At 44.0% G+C, this 15,174-nt stretch overlaps 1 protein-coding gene across 7 annotated transcripts in view; it reads left to right on the top strand.

The window, feature by feature from the left end:
• Positions 1-15,174, top strand: part of FLNB (filamin B) — an 89,139-nt gene that overhangs the window by 63,238 nt on the left and 10,727 nt on the right. For 4 of the 7 annotated variants that reach the window (XM_086846715.1, XM_086846712.1, XM_023935378.2 and 1 more), the window contains 15 exons: positions 305-465; positions 1,118-1,285; positions 2,794-2,917; positions 3,191-3,347; positions 4,920-5,109; positions 6,940-7,187; positions 8,926-9,000; positions 9,706-9,808; positions 10,686-10,826; positions 12,355-12,483; positions 12,958-13,131; positions 13,285-13,443; positions 13,813-14,016; positions 14,594-14,746; positions 15,043-15,165. In XM_086846715.1, the coding sequence (XP_086702841.1) occupies positions 305-465; positions 1,118-1,285; positions 2,794-2,917; positions 3,191-3,347; positions 4,920-5,109; positions 6,940-7,187; positions 8,926-9,000; positions 9,706-9,808; positions 10,686-10,826; positions 12,355-12,483; positions 12,958-13,131; positions 13,285-13,443; positions 13,813-14,016; positions 14,594-14,746; positions 15,043-15,165 (2,309 nt within the window). The remainder of the gene's footprint in view (positions 1-304; positions 466-1,117; positions 1,286-2,793; positions 2,918-3,190; positions 3,348-4,919; positions 5,110-6,939; positions 7,188-8,925; positions 9,001-9,705; positions 9,809-10,685; positions 10,827-12,354; positions 12,484-12,957; positions 13,132-13,284; positions 13,444-13,812; positions 14,017-14,593; positions 14,747-15,042; positions 15,166-15,174) is intronic. The other 3 variants (XM_086846713.1, XM_086846716.1, XM_023935379.2) reach the window with 1 other exon arrangement.

Here is a 15,174-nt window from a genome sequence, read left to right as displayed (position 1 = left end):
GAATGCTAAACTCAGTACAGATGTTTATAAAGAGGCCAAGCTGTGTCCAGCTGATGACTGTCTACTCATCTACTCTGCTCTGCAAACATTTGACATTAGAGATTGATAGTTACTGAGGAGAAAATTCTAGGAAAATTTGAGTGAGGTAGTGCTGAACAGCTTTGCATGCCAGCACATGCTGAAGGCTGAACATCGGAAGTCAGAATACCACGTTTTTAAAAACGATGAAAATCAGAGCATGTGAAGGCTACAAAGCTGCTTTGGAAACAGATAACTCTTAACAATGTGTGTTTCTGTCTTGCAGAGGGGCAGGAATTGGTGGCCTTGGAATAACTGTTGAAGGACCTTCAGAATCTAAAATTAGCTGTAAAGATAACAAAGATGGGAGCTGCAGTGCCGAGTATGTTCCTTATGTTCCAGGAGATTACGATGTTAACATCACGTATGGGGGAGAGCATATTCCTGGTAAGAGCTTTTGCTCAGTGGATTTCAGAAGAGGGAAGAAGTCAAACTATGGACTTAGAGTTCTCAGTTGGCTGCATCTCCCTTGTGCTGTAGGATGTTGATGTGATTTTCCTCAGAATTCAGGCAGAAATGGCAGTGGCATTTTCTCAAATGGGTATAGATGAGTGGGACAGGAAAAGGGACACTAACCCTTGACAAGTAACTGATATTACGCACAAGTGGTGTGTAGTACTGTAGGTAATGAAAATTGGTATGTGGATGCATTAAAGATCCTGTTCTGTAGTAAGAGAGGATGTTTCCTCTTGTTCCCATTCTCTTTGACATACTGAACTTAGTAAGATATAAGGAAATGTGTTGCCTCCATGATGCTTCATTCACACTTCTGATTTCTTTCACATTTGGTTTTTTTACTGAGGTGCGAGAAGCAGATGGGTCACAACAGAATTGTCCAAAATTCTGTGAAAATGTAGAAGCACCATCATTACACTTCTGCCTTTTGCAGAAGCAGAGGAGTGGTGTAGAGACTGGGGGGTTGTCATTCCTGCCTGCAGCAGAGGGATAATTTTAAAAACGCCTAAGGAAAACTAGAGAAAAAAGATCTCTTGTTCTCTGTAACTGTTAACCTTGTGTTTAACACTATGTCAACTTCCAGGCAGTCCTTTCAAGGTTCCTGTGAAGGATGTTGTGGATCCCAGCAAGGTGAAGATAGCAGGACCAGGTCTGGGTACAGCTGTTCGAGCCAAAATCCCCCAGTCCTTTACTGTAGACACCAGCAAGGCAGGAATAGCACCTCTTGAAGTGCTGGTGACAGGTCCCAGAGGTAAGAACCAAAGTATTCTATCTGGCTGTGCCCATATCTATGTTTGAGCATAGTCCTGGCCCTACTTGGAAAGGTGGAGATGCCACTCAAATGAGCATTTCCCTCTAGTCCTGCATTTGTCATGTGCCCCTTGGCAGCTGACCCACATGTCATGCTGTGAAAGGAGAGCTGTATCCTAGGTAGTGCTGCTTTGGACAGTGTCTTTGATGGCTTTAGCCTAATCACCTGATCTGCAGGGCTGGGAGAAGTGATGTGAGTAACCATCACCAGTGAACAATGGTGTGTTAAGTCTTAGACATCAAAAAGTAAATCCAAAGTCTAACATGTGAACAGTGACTTGGGAAACTTGTGTCAGTGGATCGCAGAAGTCTCTGAATCATGGTGAACTTGCTCAGTGGTCCCCAGAGAGCAACAAGGCCCTTGAGTGATAGCATTAATGGTGTTTGCATTAACCTAGAAAGCTGTGTCCCAGTGGCACAGTGTCTTGGCAGCAAGTACCTGTTGGATGGAAGTCTCACCTTGCTGGGAGGTGAGAGCTGTCTCCCCAGTGGAGTGTCAGGTCTTGCTGTGCAGGTTCCCTGCAGGTAACACTTCTTTAATTCTAGCGGATGCGATGGATTCCCAGGGATGGCGCTCCCCATTGAAAGCAATTTCAGATTTCTTTAAAGATGGTCCAAAGGGTGGCACTGAGACAGGTTTGAATTCTCAGTAGCTACTGGCAATTCTGCTTCTTGGAAATGCAGTTGGCAACAGCAAGAATCATCTGCAGGAGGGAGTGGGAACCAACGGTGTTGCTTTTAGGCTGTGCATGGCAACTATATACATTTCTTTTGTGCTTGCTTTACTGATAATCCTTTCTGTGTTTTAAAGCCAATTTGTAATTGTAGACTGGTTTGTGTGTTTGTATCTGAACTGATATGTCATATAATCTGTTGTAGATTTATCTTAATGCAAATTGAAATAATTGATCCTGCTTTCTTAGGTGTTTGGCAGCTTGCAGGGTGTTCTTGCCTAAGCAGCAATCCTGCCTTTCTAAACACCTGATTGTGAAAGACTCAGCTGATGAATGCTACACACCAACTGGCTTCAGGGCTCAATTCTGTGCAGTGAATCCCAGTAATAAGTAATCTTGTAAATGACAGTTCAGACAATTAAAAGCATTACTTGTTTTCTGTCTTGAAAGATCTTCAATGCACTTTGAGCAATTGCTCTTGACCTAGACTGTACCAAAAGGCAGATCTTTCTCCAGTATTGTCATGGTAGCTTCTGTTTACAGCAAGAAGATGGGAGCCCAGAGAGCAGTGGGTAAAAAAATCTATCTCACGTCAATGGCTTTGAATACAAAATAAGGGAAACTGATCATTGATCCATGCCTTTTGCTTTCATTTAAAAAAACAAACATTGAAATTTGTTGCCAGCTCTAAATAAGCAATGCATCTTGTAGCTTTGTGCAGCAAATGACTGTATTTTAATAGCATAGCTGAAAAAATCATATGTTGCTCTTTTAGGTGTCGTCGGACCTGTTAATGTGGTAGACAATGGAGATGGCACCCACACTGTGGTGTACACCCCTATGCAGGAGGGACCCTACATGATCACTGTCAAATATGCTGATGAAGAGATTCCTCGAAGGTAAGTTGATAAGAGAAACTTTGGAGAACTGAAGATTTAACAGTCCCCTTGTGTTCTCCCAGCACATGAGCACCATTTAAGGACTGCCTGTGGTCCTTTCTACTTAACCAGTGCAGCTCCTTGTGTTACTTCAGGGTTCAATGGTGTTTTAAGCCCACTGCACCTGCAGCAGACAGTATTAAGAGTGCTGTATCCATATACAACTCAGTGTGTACTGCAGCAACTATCAGACATTGATTTGGGAGGAGGGGAAATAATGGGTTGCTCTTTAAGTCCCTTCAAGGTGAAGGTGCTTCCTACGTATGATGCCAGTAAAGTTACAGCAAGTGGACCAGGGCTCAGTTCCTATGGCATTCTAGCCAGCCTGCCTGTGGAGTTTGCTGTGGATGCTAAGGATGCTGGGCAGGGACTTCTGGCTGTACAGATCACGGTAAGTAACAAAACCAAGCAGGACAGGGTGCATGTTTTCTAGCTGTGCATGAGTCTCTTCTTTCTCAAGTGTCCACAGCTTTTTATCCTGACATACCCTGTGTCCTGGACTCTGGGCTTCTGACTGGACCCTAAGGTCTGGTACAGGAAAGTCTTGCACTCTGCATTTGTGAAGCTCTTGAGAGTGCTTTTGTGAAACTTCTGTCTTAAAGTCATCAGATATACTCTATTTGCTTCTTGCCTAACCTTACACTTTGCAAATGCCCAAAATGAGATAGGTAATTTCTTGTAAGATTATGAAAATACTGGCATTTGAAATGGAGGCAGTCTTCTAGCAGTGTTCAGCAAGGCCATGAGATAACTCTGAGCATCACATTATGCTAAATTACCACACACGTCTCCCTCAAGGTTGCCAGAAGTTATAAGCTGCTTAAGGAGATACTGCAGGAATGTTTTGATTTATCTTTGTTACTGCTCTTTCTGAAGTTTCTGGTTCCTGGACTCTCTGGCCTCAGCAAAAAGATGTCTGGTTAGTGGACCATAAAGCACATAGCTGAGCTCTGGCATACCTAGGTCATGGTATGCCTGGTTGTACTTGCCCTTCTGCATTCTTGCTCCTGTTCTGTCTCAATGCCTACTCAGATGCACCAAAGCAGTTGCCATTAATTCTAGCATGCAAGTGTGCTCTTAAAGGATCCAAAATGCTTATCAGAGCTCCCAGCCTGGCTGGGGCTTTAAATATCAAGTTCCACAAGTCCTGTATGGTGGAAGTACATAGGTGATCCTTCTGGCAGCATTTGTTTGCTTCTTATTCTAAGCTGTTGAATGTCAAATGTTTCACAAGCCTTCCTGAAAGAAGTAATCTCTTTCATGGTGTACCTAAATTCTCAAGTCCTTTGCAGCTTATGCTGTACCCTAGGCAGTGTGAAGTCATTAAATACAGAATGGAGTCAACATGTGATTCCCTGTAAGCAGGCTTGGAAGACTTTCTAAAATGCTTTGTACTTTGCAGCTGATGAGAAGTGGTAGTTGAAGGGCTGCATAGATGTGCTTTTACCTGTAGATTTTGCAGTGTGATAGCAGCTGGATGCCTCGTGCAGGAGGGCTGACAGCAGACTCCAGCTGCCCCCTGCCCTCTAACCCTTCAGAGAGCAGCTGCCCAGTGCTACCCAGTGCTTATTCAGGACAGAGCTGCACTGTGTGACTGCCCATTTGTGCCCCAGGGACTTGGGAAATGTTCCTCATTTCCAACAGTAGTATGACAGTGAAGCCTGAATGTATTGCAATTAATATAAAGTTCATTAAAACAGCTTGCTGCTCTCCTATCACATTCTCCTATCAACCGAAGAGTAGTTAATGATTGCACTGATAATTTTATCATGTCTGATAGCTTTCTGCTCATAATACTCTATTTTTATTACTAGTCTTTGAACAAAATATCTTTGAACTGCAAAAAGCTGCAGTTCTGTATCTGTTTGAGGCCACCTAAGTATGGTTGTGAACAGATTTGATGCCCAGCTAAGGAAATTCAAAACCTTCATAGTGCTTAAATCCTCTGGTTTATGTCTCTCAGGACCAAGAGGGCAAACCCAAGAGAGTGGACATTCATGACAACAAGGATGGCACTTACACAGTCACCTATGTCCCTGACAAAACAGGCCGCTATACGATTGGCGTGAAGTATGGTGGAGATGATATCCCGGCCTCTCCCTATCGGATCCGGGCATCTCCAGCTGGGGATGCCAGCAAGTGTTTGGCCACAGGTGAGCGTTTGACTCCTCTCTTTGCTGTTTGTTCTGGGTGTAAAGGTGCCTTCTGAGCATGGTGCAGTGGATGTGATGGGTGTAGAAGATGTGCTTGAGACTTTTGTAGTCTGGCTGCTCTTACAAAAGGTGTGTTCCTAAAGATAAAGAAGTGCCCACTCTGTGGGTGAACAGGTATCTCTTGCAACCTGTAGTAAAATCTGTCAGATTGCCTGGGCTGTTATAAACAGCCAGATGCAACTATGTGATGCTTATTTTGACATTAATAAATCTATCTGAGAACTTCAGTGAGGTTGATTTAAAAATTACACATATGTATGTGTCCACTGCATCAAGTTCCTTGCACAGTGAGCGTTTGAGTGTTGCAAGAAGCTTTTCATTACAAGCTACAACAGAATTAATTTTAAGGATGTAAATAGCTAGTCATGTGCTTCTATATTAACAAAGCCTATTCAGGCTGGGTGTTAATAGTGGAGGTTTCTGCTGGTACTCTGTCTGGTCAAGATTGTCCCAGGTCTGAACAGGCTTTTGGGAAGGAGAGAACCTAAAGATAAGATAATACTATGACTCAAAAAAACATTGCTTTGGTAGGAGACTCCAGATTTTTTGCTGTAGGAGCACACAGATTTTAAGGATGAATGTTCATAACATGGCTTTGGGCTGGCCATTGTGGTGTGCTCCCACCTCCCAGGAGGCTCTGGCAGGGAGCAGAAGGAACTAGTTACAAGAATACCACTGAACATTAAGTCCCTTTATTTATTTACTCTGCAATCAAGTAGGCAAGGCTAAATTTAACAGGGAAACCTAATCTGTTGTTATAGATCTTTGAGAGTGTGTGGGCATTGTGCTGGACCTGGGCATTGTGCAGTTAGAGTGCACCTGAAGCCTGTCCAGGAGCTGGCTGCTTTCAAGTTGTTTTAAACAGAAATACATTCCTGACACAATGGAAGAAAAAAAGAGATATCCTCTTTGCCTCAAAATTTGTTTAAAAGATGCCCTAATGGGTAAATCTGATACTCTTCCAAGCAACTCGAGTCACTAACTATTCAAAGTAACTGAGATGGAAATTACTGCCAGATGCCAGCTAAAATTTCCCATTTCCAAGAAGTGCTTCTGATTCAGTGCTGTAAAGCTGAAATACAATCACCATAGGAGTAAGTGCTTGAATACTGCCAGGGGATTAAATCAGCAGGTTTGTTGCTACTTGAAAATGAGCCATTTACCTGTTAACAAGTGGGGGTCAGAAGCAGGAGTATTCAATATGTACTACTGCAAATAAGACATCATAGTTCTCATTTAAACACAGTGTTCTTCAAGCTAGATCTGATTGCTACAATTTTGGCATTGTTGCATGGTGTTCTTTTTTTGGGATTTGTGGCAGAACAGTGGAAAATCATTTGTGGATAATGGTGGAGGAAATGTGGCTATTGCTGCTACTGTGCCCTTTTATAGTTTTTTACACAGGGAGGTTTATATTAAAGCAGTGCAGCTGAGTTGCTGGCAGAAGAAAGTGCCTTTGGCTCTGCATAAAGGAGTAGGATGATAACAGTATGGGTTAAGGCATTGCTTTCTTCAAACTTAGCTTTTTTCCTCTCTGTTCCCACCCAGCCTCTCTGATTGCAGAGGAGAAGGAGAACTGGGAGCCAGCTCTTGCATACCACTGTGCTGACCAATTTTACAAATGTCCCTTGTTGTACATCTGCTCCCAAAACCACATCTGTGGCTCCCTGGGACCGATGTCTTGGTGCCATGCTCCCCAGGCACCTCACAGGCGGTCTGCCTGGGAAAACTGTCTTGTGAATACTTTCTGTAATGAAAATTGCCTTGTAGGTCCTGGAATTGCACCCACTGTGAAGACTGGTGAGGAGGTTGGTTTTGTGGTAGACGCCAAATCAGCAGGGAAGGGAAAAGTGACGTGCACCGTCCTCACGCCAGATGGGACAGAAGCTGAAGCAGATGTTGTTGAAAATGAGGACGGGACTTACGATATCTTCTACACCGCGGCCAAACCAGGAACCTATGTGATTTATGTCCGCTTTGGTGGGGTGGACATTCCCAACAGTCCTTTCACTGTCATGGTAAGCCAGTTCTGCTCCAGAAGTACCTCCCACTCAGATTCCTGCTGCCGTGTTTTATTTAGCAATAGGTTAACTCTGTGTGTAAATGTTTGTTCAGATATTTACTAGGATAGCAGGAGATAATGAATCCTTGTTCCTTGCAGAGCTTATTTTGAGCAGGCAATACGGTTAAGTGGGATAGAAACCATCAGAAGATGAAGACTTGGCTTTTCTGAAGCAATTTGTTTTTCATTTCCTGACCATGTAGTTCTTTTTCTAAATGATGTAAGGGTGGTTGTAATCAGTTTCTACAACTAATTATGTTGGCCATTGTCAGATACAGTGCTCTGCCTTCTCTGTCTCTCCCTTTTTACTAAGTTGATCCCAAAATAAGGAACGGTCTGCTGACAGATCCCAGGGAAGCAGACTGTTAGCTCACACTTAAAAATGTTTTGTAAGTGCTGTTTAAACTGTTACAGCCAAATTCCCCCTCCTTCTAATTATCTTCCTTCCAACATGCAGTACTCCACATTTAGCAAACAATATCCCAGCCCCTGAGAAGCAGACTAGGTGCCTCTCAGAGCTCACAAGCCCTTCTTGTGAAGAATATCTCTGTGTTGGTAAAACAATTCCTGGTCTTGTAATCTCAGCCAAAGCAGCCTCTGGTGCATCTCTGTCCCTGAAATCACAGGACTGTACTTGTACTGAGTCCAGATGGAGCTTGCAGGCGAGTCCCTGGGGTCAGCAACTCTGGCTTTTCCTACCTGTCATCCTGGCAGATTGCTACGGGTGTCTGAAGATTTCCTTGAGAGAAACGATTCCCTTAGTTGCTGCTCAAGGTTCACCACAGGAAATGCCTCTTGAGGTCAGGGAGCCCAATCCTGGCCAGCCAAAATTCCCACTTCCTAGCTGGCTGATACAGTATGTGTTTGACTTGGGTGTCTCAGCTGGGGACAGAGAACACCGAAACAGTGGCATTTCTGTTTTGCATTAGTTTTCTTAGTGGAGTCCTTCCATGCAGAAGTTTCCAGTGGGTTATCTCATTAGGGTGTTTTGCCGTGGTGTAAATGGGCAGAAGAGGCTGGGATGGCTCAGCCTGGGGGAGCAGTCTGCGTGGGTGTCACTCCCAGCCACTCATGTCAGGTTAATGAGAGAGATGGGAATTTGCAAGTCATGCTCTTGGCATGCCTGGTGAGAAAAGCGGCTGCGCCAGGGGAAAACACATTTGGCGTCTCGAAGACGCAGTCCCAACTATGAATCAGAAGAATGGCTTTGCTGCTATGGCTGGACGTGGGCTGGGTCATTCACCCGAGTGCATGAGCCAGAGCAGCCTTCCCACAGCAGCCTCCCGGCTGGCACATCATGTTGCACAGCGCTCAAGGACTCTCATCTTGGGTTTAAGCCTTTCCCTTCCCTCACTGCATCAGTCCCATAAGAAAGCAGCTCTGATATTCAATTCCACCAGAGTTCAAGCATAGCTTTCTGTTTCCCTCCCAAGCATCCAACAACAGCACATACTGGCTTTGTCCCTTTGCTGTGCAACTGGTGACTTCCCCCAGTGCCTGCAGATAAGGGCAGTTTCCCAGCTCCCCTGACTGGATCTGGGTCTTTGCTATGGCAAGAGGACTGGGAGGGGCTGCACAGTGGGAGGAAAGTGTTGAGCTAGAAGGAGCAGTATGTTCTGAACTGTGGAAGGTGGGAGTGGCTCCATGCCAGAGTACCGTCTAATATCAACTAACCTGCCTCTACCCCTGCCCAGGCTGTAGATGCAGATGATGTCGCCGCACAGTCGCAGGAGCCAGTGGGCGCTTCCCCCGCCGGATTCCACCCTTGGGTACACAAGTTTTACATTTTTCAGCTCCCCATCTGTGTTCCATTTCAGATGACAGCCTGCTTCTTGGGACTGCTTGATCGCTCTGGTCACTGTATTCATTCTTTCTGTTTCATCAATTGTTCTTGGGATCCAGACCTTGTTTTTTCTTTGCTGCTTGAAGGGAGTCTCCAAATAAACTCATGTAAACATGAAGAGGATCACTGCACCCACAGCTTCCACTTCTGAAATGTCTGCTGTTGGCAAAAGCACCCTGAGTGCACTGCTTTGTTTTCCCAGTAAAATCACAGTGTCTTGAGTTCAGAGTTGCATTGTGAAACTTGTTTCTTTTGTCCATTTTGTGTTGCAATCATTCTTCCCCATTTAAAAATCACTTTCTCTTCCAGGCCTTAAGCAACTAAATCCTTTCAGATGGAGCCACTTTGGGTCTTGTGTGCACTACATTGTCTTCCATCCCTTTGTGTTCCATTTTTATCTCTTTACTTTTTTCCAGCATGTCTTCCATCCGCGCCGTGTTTGATTTGCTCTGCTGTGGTGTGGTGTTGTAAAGGAGAGCTTGGCCAGACGCTGCTCTGGTTGAGCCCAGTCCTTGTCTGGCTGCAATAATCACCGCACACTCTCTTCTGCTTGTGCTTGCAGTGGAGTTGCTCAGTGCTCATTTGGCTCTGCCAACCTTTTTGAAGTGACCCATCTTTTTGCTTGCTTTAGGTTACAGAAGAAGCTTATGTCCCTGTTGGAGACATGAACGGCATGGGGTTCAGGCCCTTTGATATGGTTATCCCATTTGCTGTAAGGAAAGGAGAAATAACAGGTACCTGGAGTGCCTCTCAGGGAGGTTTATGCTTTTTGTTAGTGTGTTTATTCATTTGCAGCTAAGAGACTGGGTGGTCTAGACCACAGTGTGTGTGGGAGGTTTGTATCCTGCCAGCAACAATGCTGTTTAATTTCACATTGAGTGGCACCCGCTGAGGACGAGTAGGGCATGCCCCTTCAATGGTTTGAATTAAGTGAGGGGATTCTTGGTGTTACTGTGGCCTTCAGTGCTAGGCTGTGAGCTACTGCACTGTAGGCTCCCTTCTGGAGCAACTAAATGCGTCCTTGATAAGCCAATTATTTCTTTTCTGCAGATGCTATAAAGCAGTTAATTCTGCATTCCTGTTACATACCTTCTCCAAAGCAGGTGACCCCTCTTCTACAGGTCTGGCAGCTGAGAGCAGAGCTCCAGTAGCACCCTGGATGCACTAACCTCCTGCATGCAAAGCCTGTATCCCCTCTGCCCTCTAGTTCAGCAATCCCACCCCAAGCCCTGGCCTGTACCAGCTTGAAGGAAAAGTCAGTCTTTCCTTTTCAAAAGTGCAGCAGAAGAGGGAGCACCTTGCTACAAGGTAGATCAGTACTTTTTATGCAGTTTGCTGTGAAAAGCTCTGTGGCTGCAGCAAATAGCCCTGCCTGTAGAGTTTGTAAGATCACAGGACTGTTTGCCAGATGTCTACCACTGCCTTGTATTCATGTAGCTTAAGTAGAAAACATGTCTGGTTAGTGTTCCCATTAGTCTCCTATTTGTGCCTGTGGGTAAGGAATTTAACAATTTCAAATGCTTGTTTAAAATGGCTAGACAATTCTCTGTGGGTGGGAGAGGGGAAGCAGGCAGCTTCTCCTTCTGTAACTCCCATGGTGGCCTTTTGTAGGTGAAGTACACATGCCCTCTGGAAAGACAGATACACCAGATATCGTGGATAACAAAGATGGCACAGTAACAGTGAAATATGCTCCTACTGAGGTTGGGCTGCATGAAATGCACATAAAATACATGGGAAATCATATCCCAGGTAAGTCTGGCAAAGCGGGTGATGCAAATTTGAGCACAGAGTCCTGCTGACGCATCTGCTCCCTGGTGAGGTTCTATAGATCAGTCATACATGCTGTGGAAAGATCTGCCAGGACATTTTACCATTCAGCAACCCTTTCTCTGCAAGCAAGAGAAAACTAAAGCAAAGGAGTAAGTGCCAGCACACATGAGCTTCCATTGTGGTTTAATAGTACCAGCCAGGCTTAAAATGGATTTCGGTTTTGGGAAACTAGCTTTTGTGGCATTTTATTATGAAGAAGAAACCTACAATTTTCTAACTGCCAGTTTTTCAGGTTGAAATTGACTGCCATGGTGTTCAGCAAAACTACTGGTTACAGTGTGTGTTTATCCTTAAAACTGCATTGGCAAAAAAAATCTCAAAACTGTGGGGAGAACTGATTGGCTAAAATACTAGAGTTACTCTTTCCATCTGATTGCAATCAAATAAAACACACATGCATATTATGCTGTAATCTTTCCTTCTTCCTGGCTGCTTCTTCACAAAGAGAAACCACTGCCTTTCATTCTATTTCTCTTCTTTTGTCCTTGCTTCACCAGCTCCCCAGTGGAAGCACTGCCTCGCCTGGAGGCTGTGGCTGCCCTGCAGCTCTCTGGGCAGCCTGGCTTTGGGGGGCTGGGCAGAAAGGGGCAGACCTGTAGAAGGATGTGCAGACATAAGACAAAATACCTTCAGCACTGCATGAGAGGGACTGCTAGTTCTGTTTGTACAGAAACACAGGATAACTAAAGCTGAAATGGGGAGCTCAGTGGTGTGATACATGGTGCTAGTTCAGTCTCTTCAGCACTTTATGGATATAGCACCCCCATGGGTGCTGACCTGTCTGATGTATTGGTTCAGTAAGACCACTGCTCTGTGCTGGGATAGAAAGATGATGTGCCATAGTATTTCTTTCATGAAGGTTGTCATGAATCAAACCTTTTACTGTCTCAGCTGCAAAATCTAACTTTGGACTGAAGAGCTATCTGTGCCTTTTTTTGAAACCATTATTGGTTGTTGATGACTGTACTTTTTGTTCTTGTGCACCAGTTTAGCTAATCCGAGGCTGGCAAATACATTTTTGGATACCCTTCAAATTTACTAGTTCAGGTTCATTGAGTCAGACAATGTGCTGTGCTAGTTCCTAATTCTGGGCTACTAAAATTCAGAATCAGTGCCTGATCTGAAAGCCTGCTTCTGAGTCATGTTCTGATTTAATATGCTAAAAATAAACTTGCAGTGAACAAGATCCTTTACAACATCATTTAAGATTATCTCTGGTAACTAGAATAACACTTACTCTTCCATGACTGAATGTGGCACAAATTGTGGAGAAGTGTCTTTTGAGGATGGAAGCAGAAGCTTATTTGGTTTTTTAAGTGCGTTACAGTCACAATAAGGTTTTTCAGATACCATGTAATGAGAAGGGCATTCAGGAACATGGGTATCAGTTCTTGTAGTCCAGACCACTCATCCTTAAGTGCTTCTTTTTTGGGTTTTTCCCTTTTAGAGAGTCCTCTGCAGTTCTATGTCAATTACCCCAACAGTGGCAGTGTATCTGCTTATGGGCCTGGCCTCATTTATGGGGTTGCGAATAAACCAGCAACTTTCACCATTGTCACAGAAGATGCAGGAGAGGGTAAGTCAGTTCTTTAAACCAGTCCTTCCCTAATCAAGGAACATCTTGGTAGTGTTATGCACATTGGCTTTAATTTGCATTCATCTGTTCAACTATGAATCTTTGATGTGATGACTTATGCAAATATCAGGCTGTAACTTGCAGTAAAAAACTGGTTTATTGCCCCTTCCTGACAACAGTAGATGTACCCTGTTAGTACAGGGTGAAAATTATTTGTTTAATTAAAAATAAACTGAAAGCAGCTTAAATCTAGTGGATGATGACTGGGTGTGGAATCACTGTTAGGTAAATCTAAAGACTGAATAGAACTGTGGCCTTAGTGGATTGGTCTGAGCTGATTTTGCTGCTGTCCTTTGAAAACACACCTTTAAGCTCCATTTCCAGTACCAGGTACTGAATATTTCTCTTTGGACCAGATCTTTGGACCTGGTGTTCACAAAGATTTATGGAAGTGCCACTCTACTTTTTTCCTAGGTGGGCTGGACTTGGCTATTGAAGGACCTTCTAAAGCAGAGATCAGTTGCATTGATAACAAAGATGGGACATGCACAGTCACGTACCTGCCTACTTTACCTGGGAACTACAGCATCCTGGTCAAATACAATGACAAACACATTCCAGGCAGTCCATTCACAGCCAAGATCACAGGTACAAAGTTTAAACTTCTGGAAGCACTTCATATTAAAAACTAACCTCTGATAACATGGGGAACCTGGTTTGTTGCAGGAATTTGAAGTTTTCTGACTTGCTCTGCATTTAACCTTTTAATGTTTTGTGACTCCTTTCTCTTTATGTATGCAGATGATAACAGAAGACGGTCTCAGGTGAAGCTTGGTTCTGCTGCTGACTTCATGTTGGACATCAATGAGACTGATCTCAGTCTCTTAACAGCCAGCATTAAAGCCCCATCTGGTCGTGATGAGCCTTGTCTTCTGAAGAGACTGCCCAATAACCACATTGGTAAGCTCTGAGGCTATGATAGCCTTTACTCCAGTTTGCTTTGCTGTGTAAAATGACTGATTTCTGTGCTCCTTCCCAGAAAGTGTTGTCCAGCCAAGTAGTTGACAGTGTTTGCTGCAGTTGTCCAAAGACAGAAAATCATGAAGAAAGATCTCTTGTCATAGCTTGCATGTGATGTGCCAGGTTGCAGTTGGAGTGGGTTTTGTCAGCATATATGAATGGTCTTGTGGTCCACTTGAGAGCAATATTTGAACATGAGTAAAGAGGGTGCTATTCCAGTATTTCATTTCTTGGTGTGATGAAGGCATTTAAATCAAGTATAATATGAATAAAAACTGAATAAATTTCTCACATTTCTTTGCTTTGTAGGCATCTCATTCATTCCACGGGAAGTAGGAGAACATCTGGTTAGCATCAAGAAAAACGGGAGCCATGTACCAAACAGCCCTGTAACAATCATGGTGGTCCAGTCTGAGATCGGGGATGCCAGACGGGCAAGAGTTTTTGGACGTGGTTTGGTAGAAGGACGAACCTTTGAAATGTGTGACTTCATTGTCGACACAAGAGATGCCGGTTAGTTCCCTCACAAAGGGACCACGAGGTGCTAGGAGATATAGATTGACTCTACATGAGAACACTGCCTCCCTCAGCATGCAACCACCAGCTCACAAGCTGCAAAGCAGTAGTTGCCATTAAACCCAGTCATTATTGTCAGTTATTAACCACAGACAGTGCTATTAACTTGGAATATGTTTTGTAAGTCCTGGCTCATGTCTTTGTTACAGCCAACAGGGACTGACACTGGGGTGTTGCTGGCTCTAGTATCATTTGTTGTTGCAAGAAGGAAATTAAGAAGATACTTATTTCCCTGTTGGTTTAATATGGAACCTTGGATTACTTTTTAGCTCGGTAGATAACTTTTCAACATTATTAAAATTTAAGGCATATAATCAGAGAATTTTAGGAGCTGAATGCATGCTGTGCCTCTGACTGATTAGGAGTACAGAAATGCCATTAAGGCATCATGCAACTCTCATGTGCCCATTATGATACAAATCTACCAACTAGTGCATGCTGTGGGTTTGGACTATTTTATGTCAGATTTAGAGCAGAGCTTTGGAAATCTGAGGCTAACTTATCTATATTGTAGGTTATGGTGGGATCTCACTGGCAGTTGAAGGACCCAGCAAGGTAGAGATCCAGACTGAAGATCTGGAAGATGGAACTTGCAAAGTGTCCTATTTCCCAACTGTACCTGGTGTGTACATTGTGTCCACAAAATTTGCAGATGAACATATTCCAGGTAAGCAGAGGTGTTGGCAAATTTTTGATTACTACGACAGAAGTCTTACCTGGCTGACCAGTGCCCTGGAGCTGTGGGTGGACTGTGTGATCTGGCTTGAACCATAAGTCCCAAAGATTCAAGGAGGTTCTCCCCAGGCAGCAAGCATCCAAAACTCTTCTGGTTACGTGGGCCTGACTGTTAACTGGGTATAAATGCTCCCCTGTGATCCCCTAGAAGTTAAAAAAGCTTTCTTTTCTGCCCTCTATGGCATGTGTAATAAGCAGAGGAGGAATGATTTGCTGTGATACTTGCAGGCAGCCCATTCAGCGTGAAGATCAGCGGTGAAGGAAGAATTAAGGAGAGCATCACACGAACAAGACGGGCTCCCTCTGTTGCAACAGTAGGAAGCATATGTGATCTGAACCTAAAAATCCCAGGTAAGCAAC

The sequence above is a fragment of the Cyanistes caeruleus genome, chromosome 11 (assembly GCF_971803275.1).
Source record: "Cyanistes caeruleus chromosome 11, bCyaCae1.hap1.1, whole genome shotgun sequence".
Lineage (NCBI taxonomy): Eukaryota > Metazoa > Chordata > Aves > Passeriformes > Paridae > Cyanistes > Cyanistes caeruleus.
Note: the sequence above shows the minus strand (reverse complement) of the source record. Positions and strands in the feature narration are given on the sequence as shown.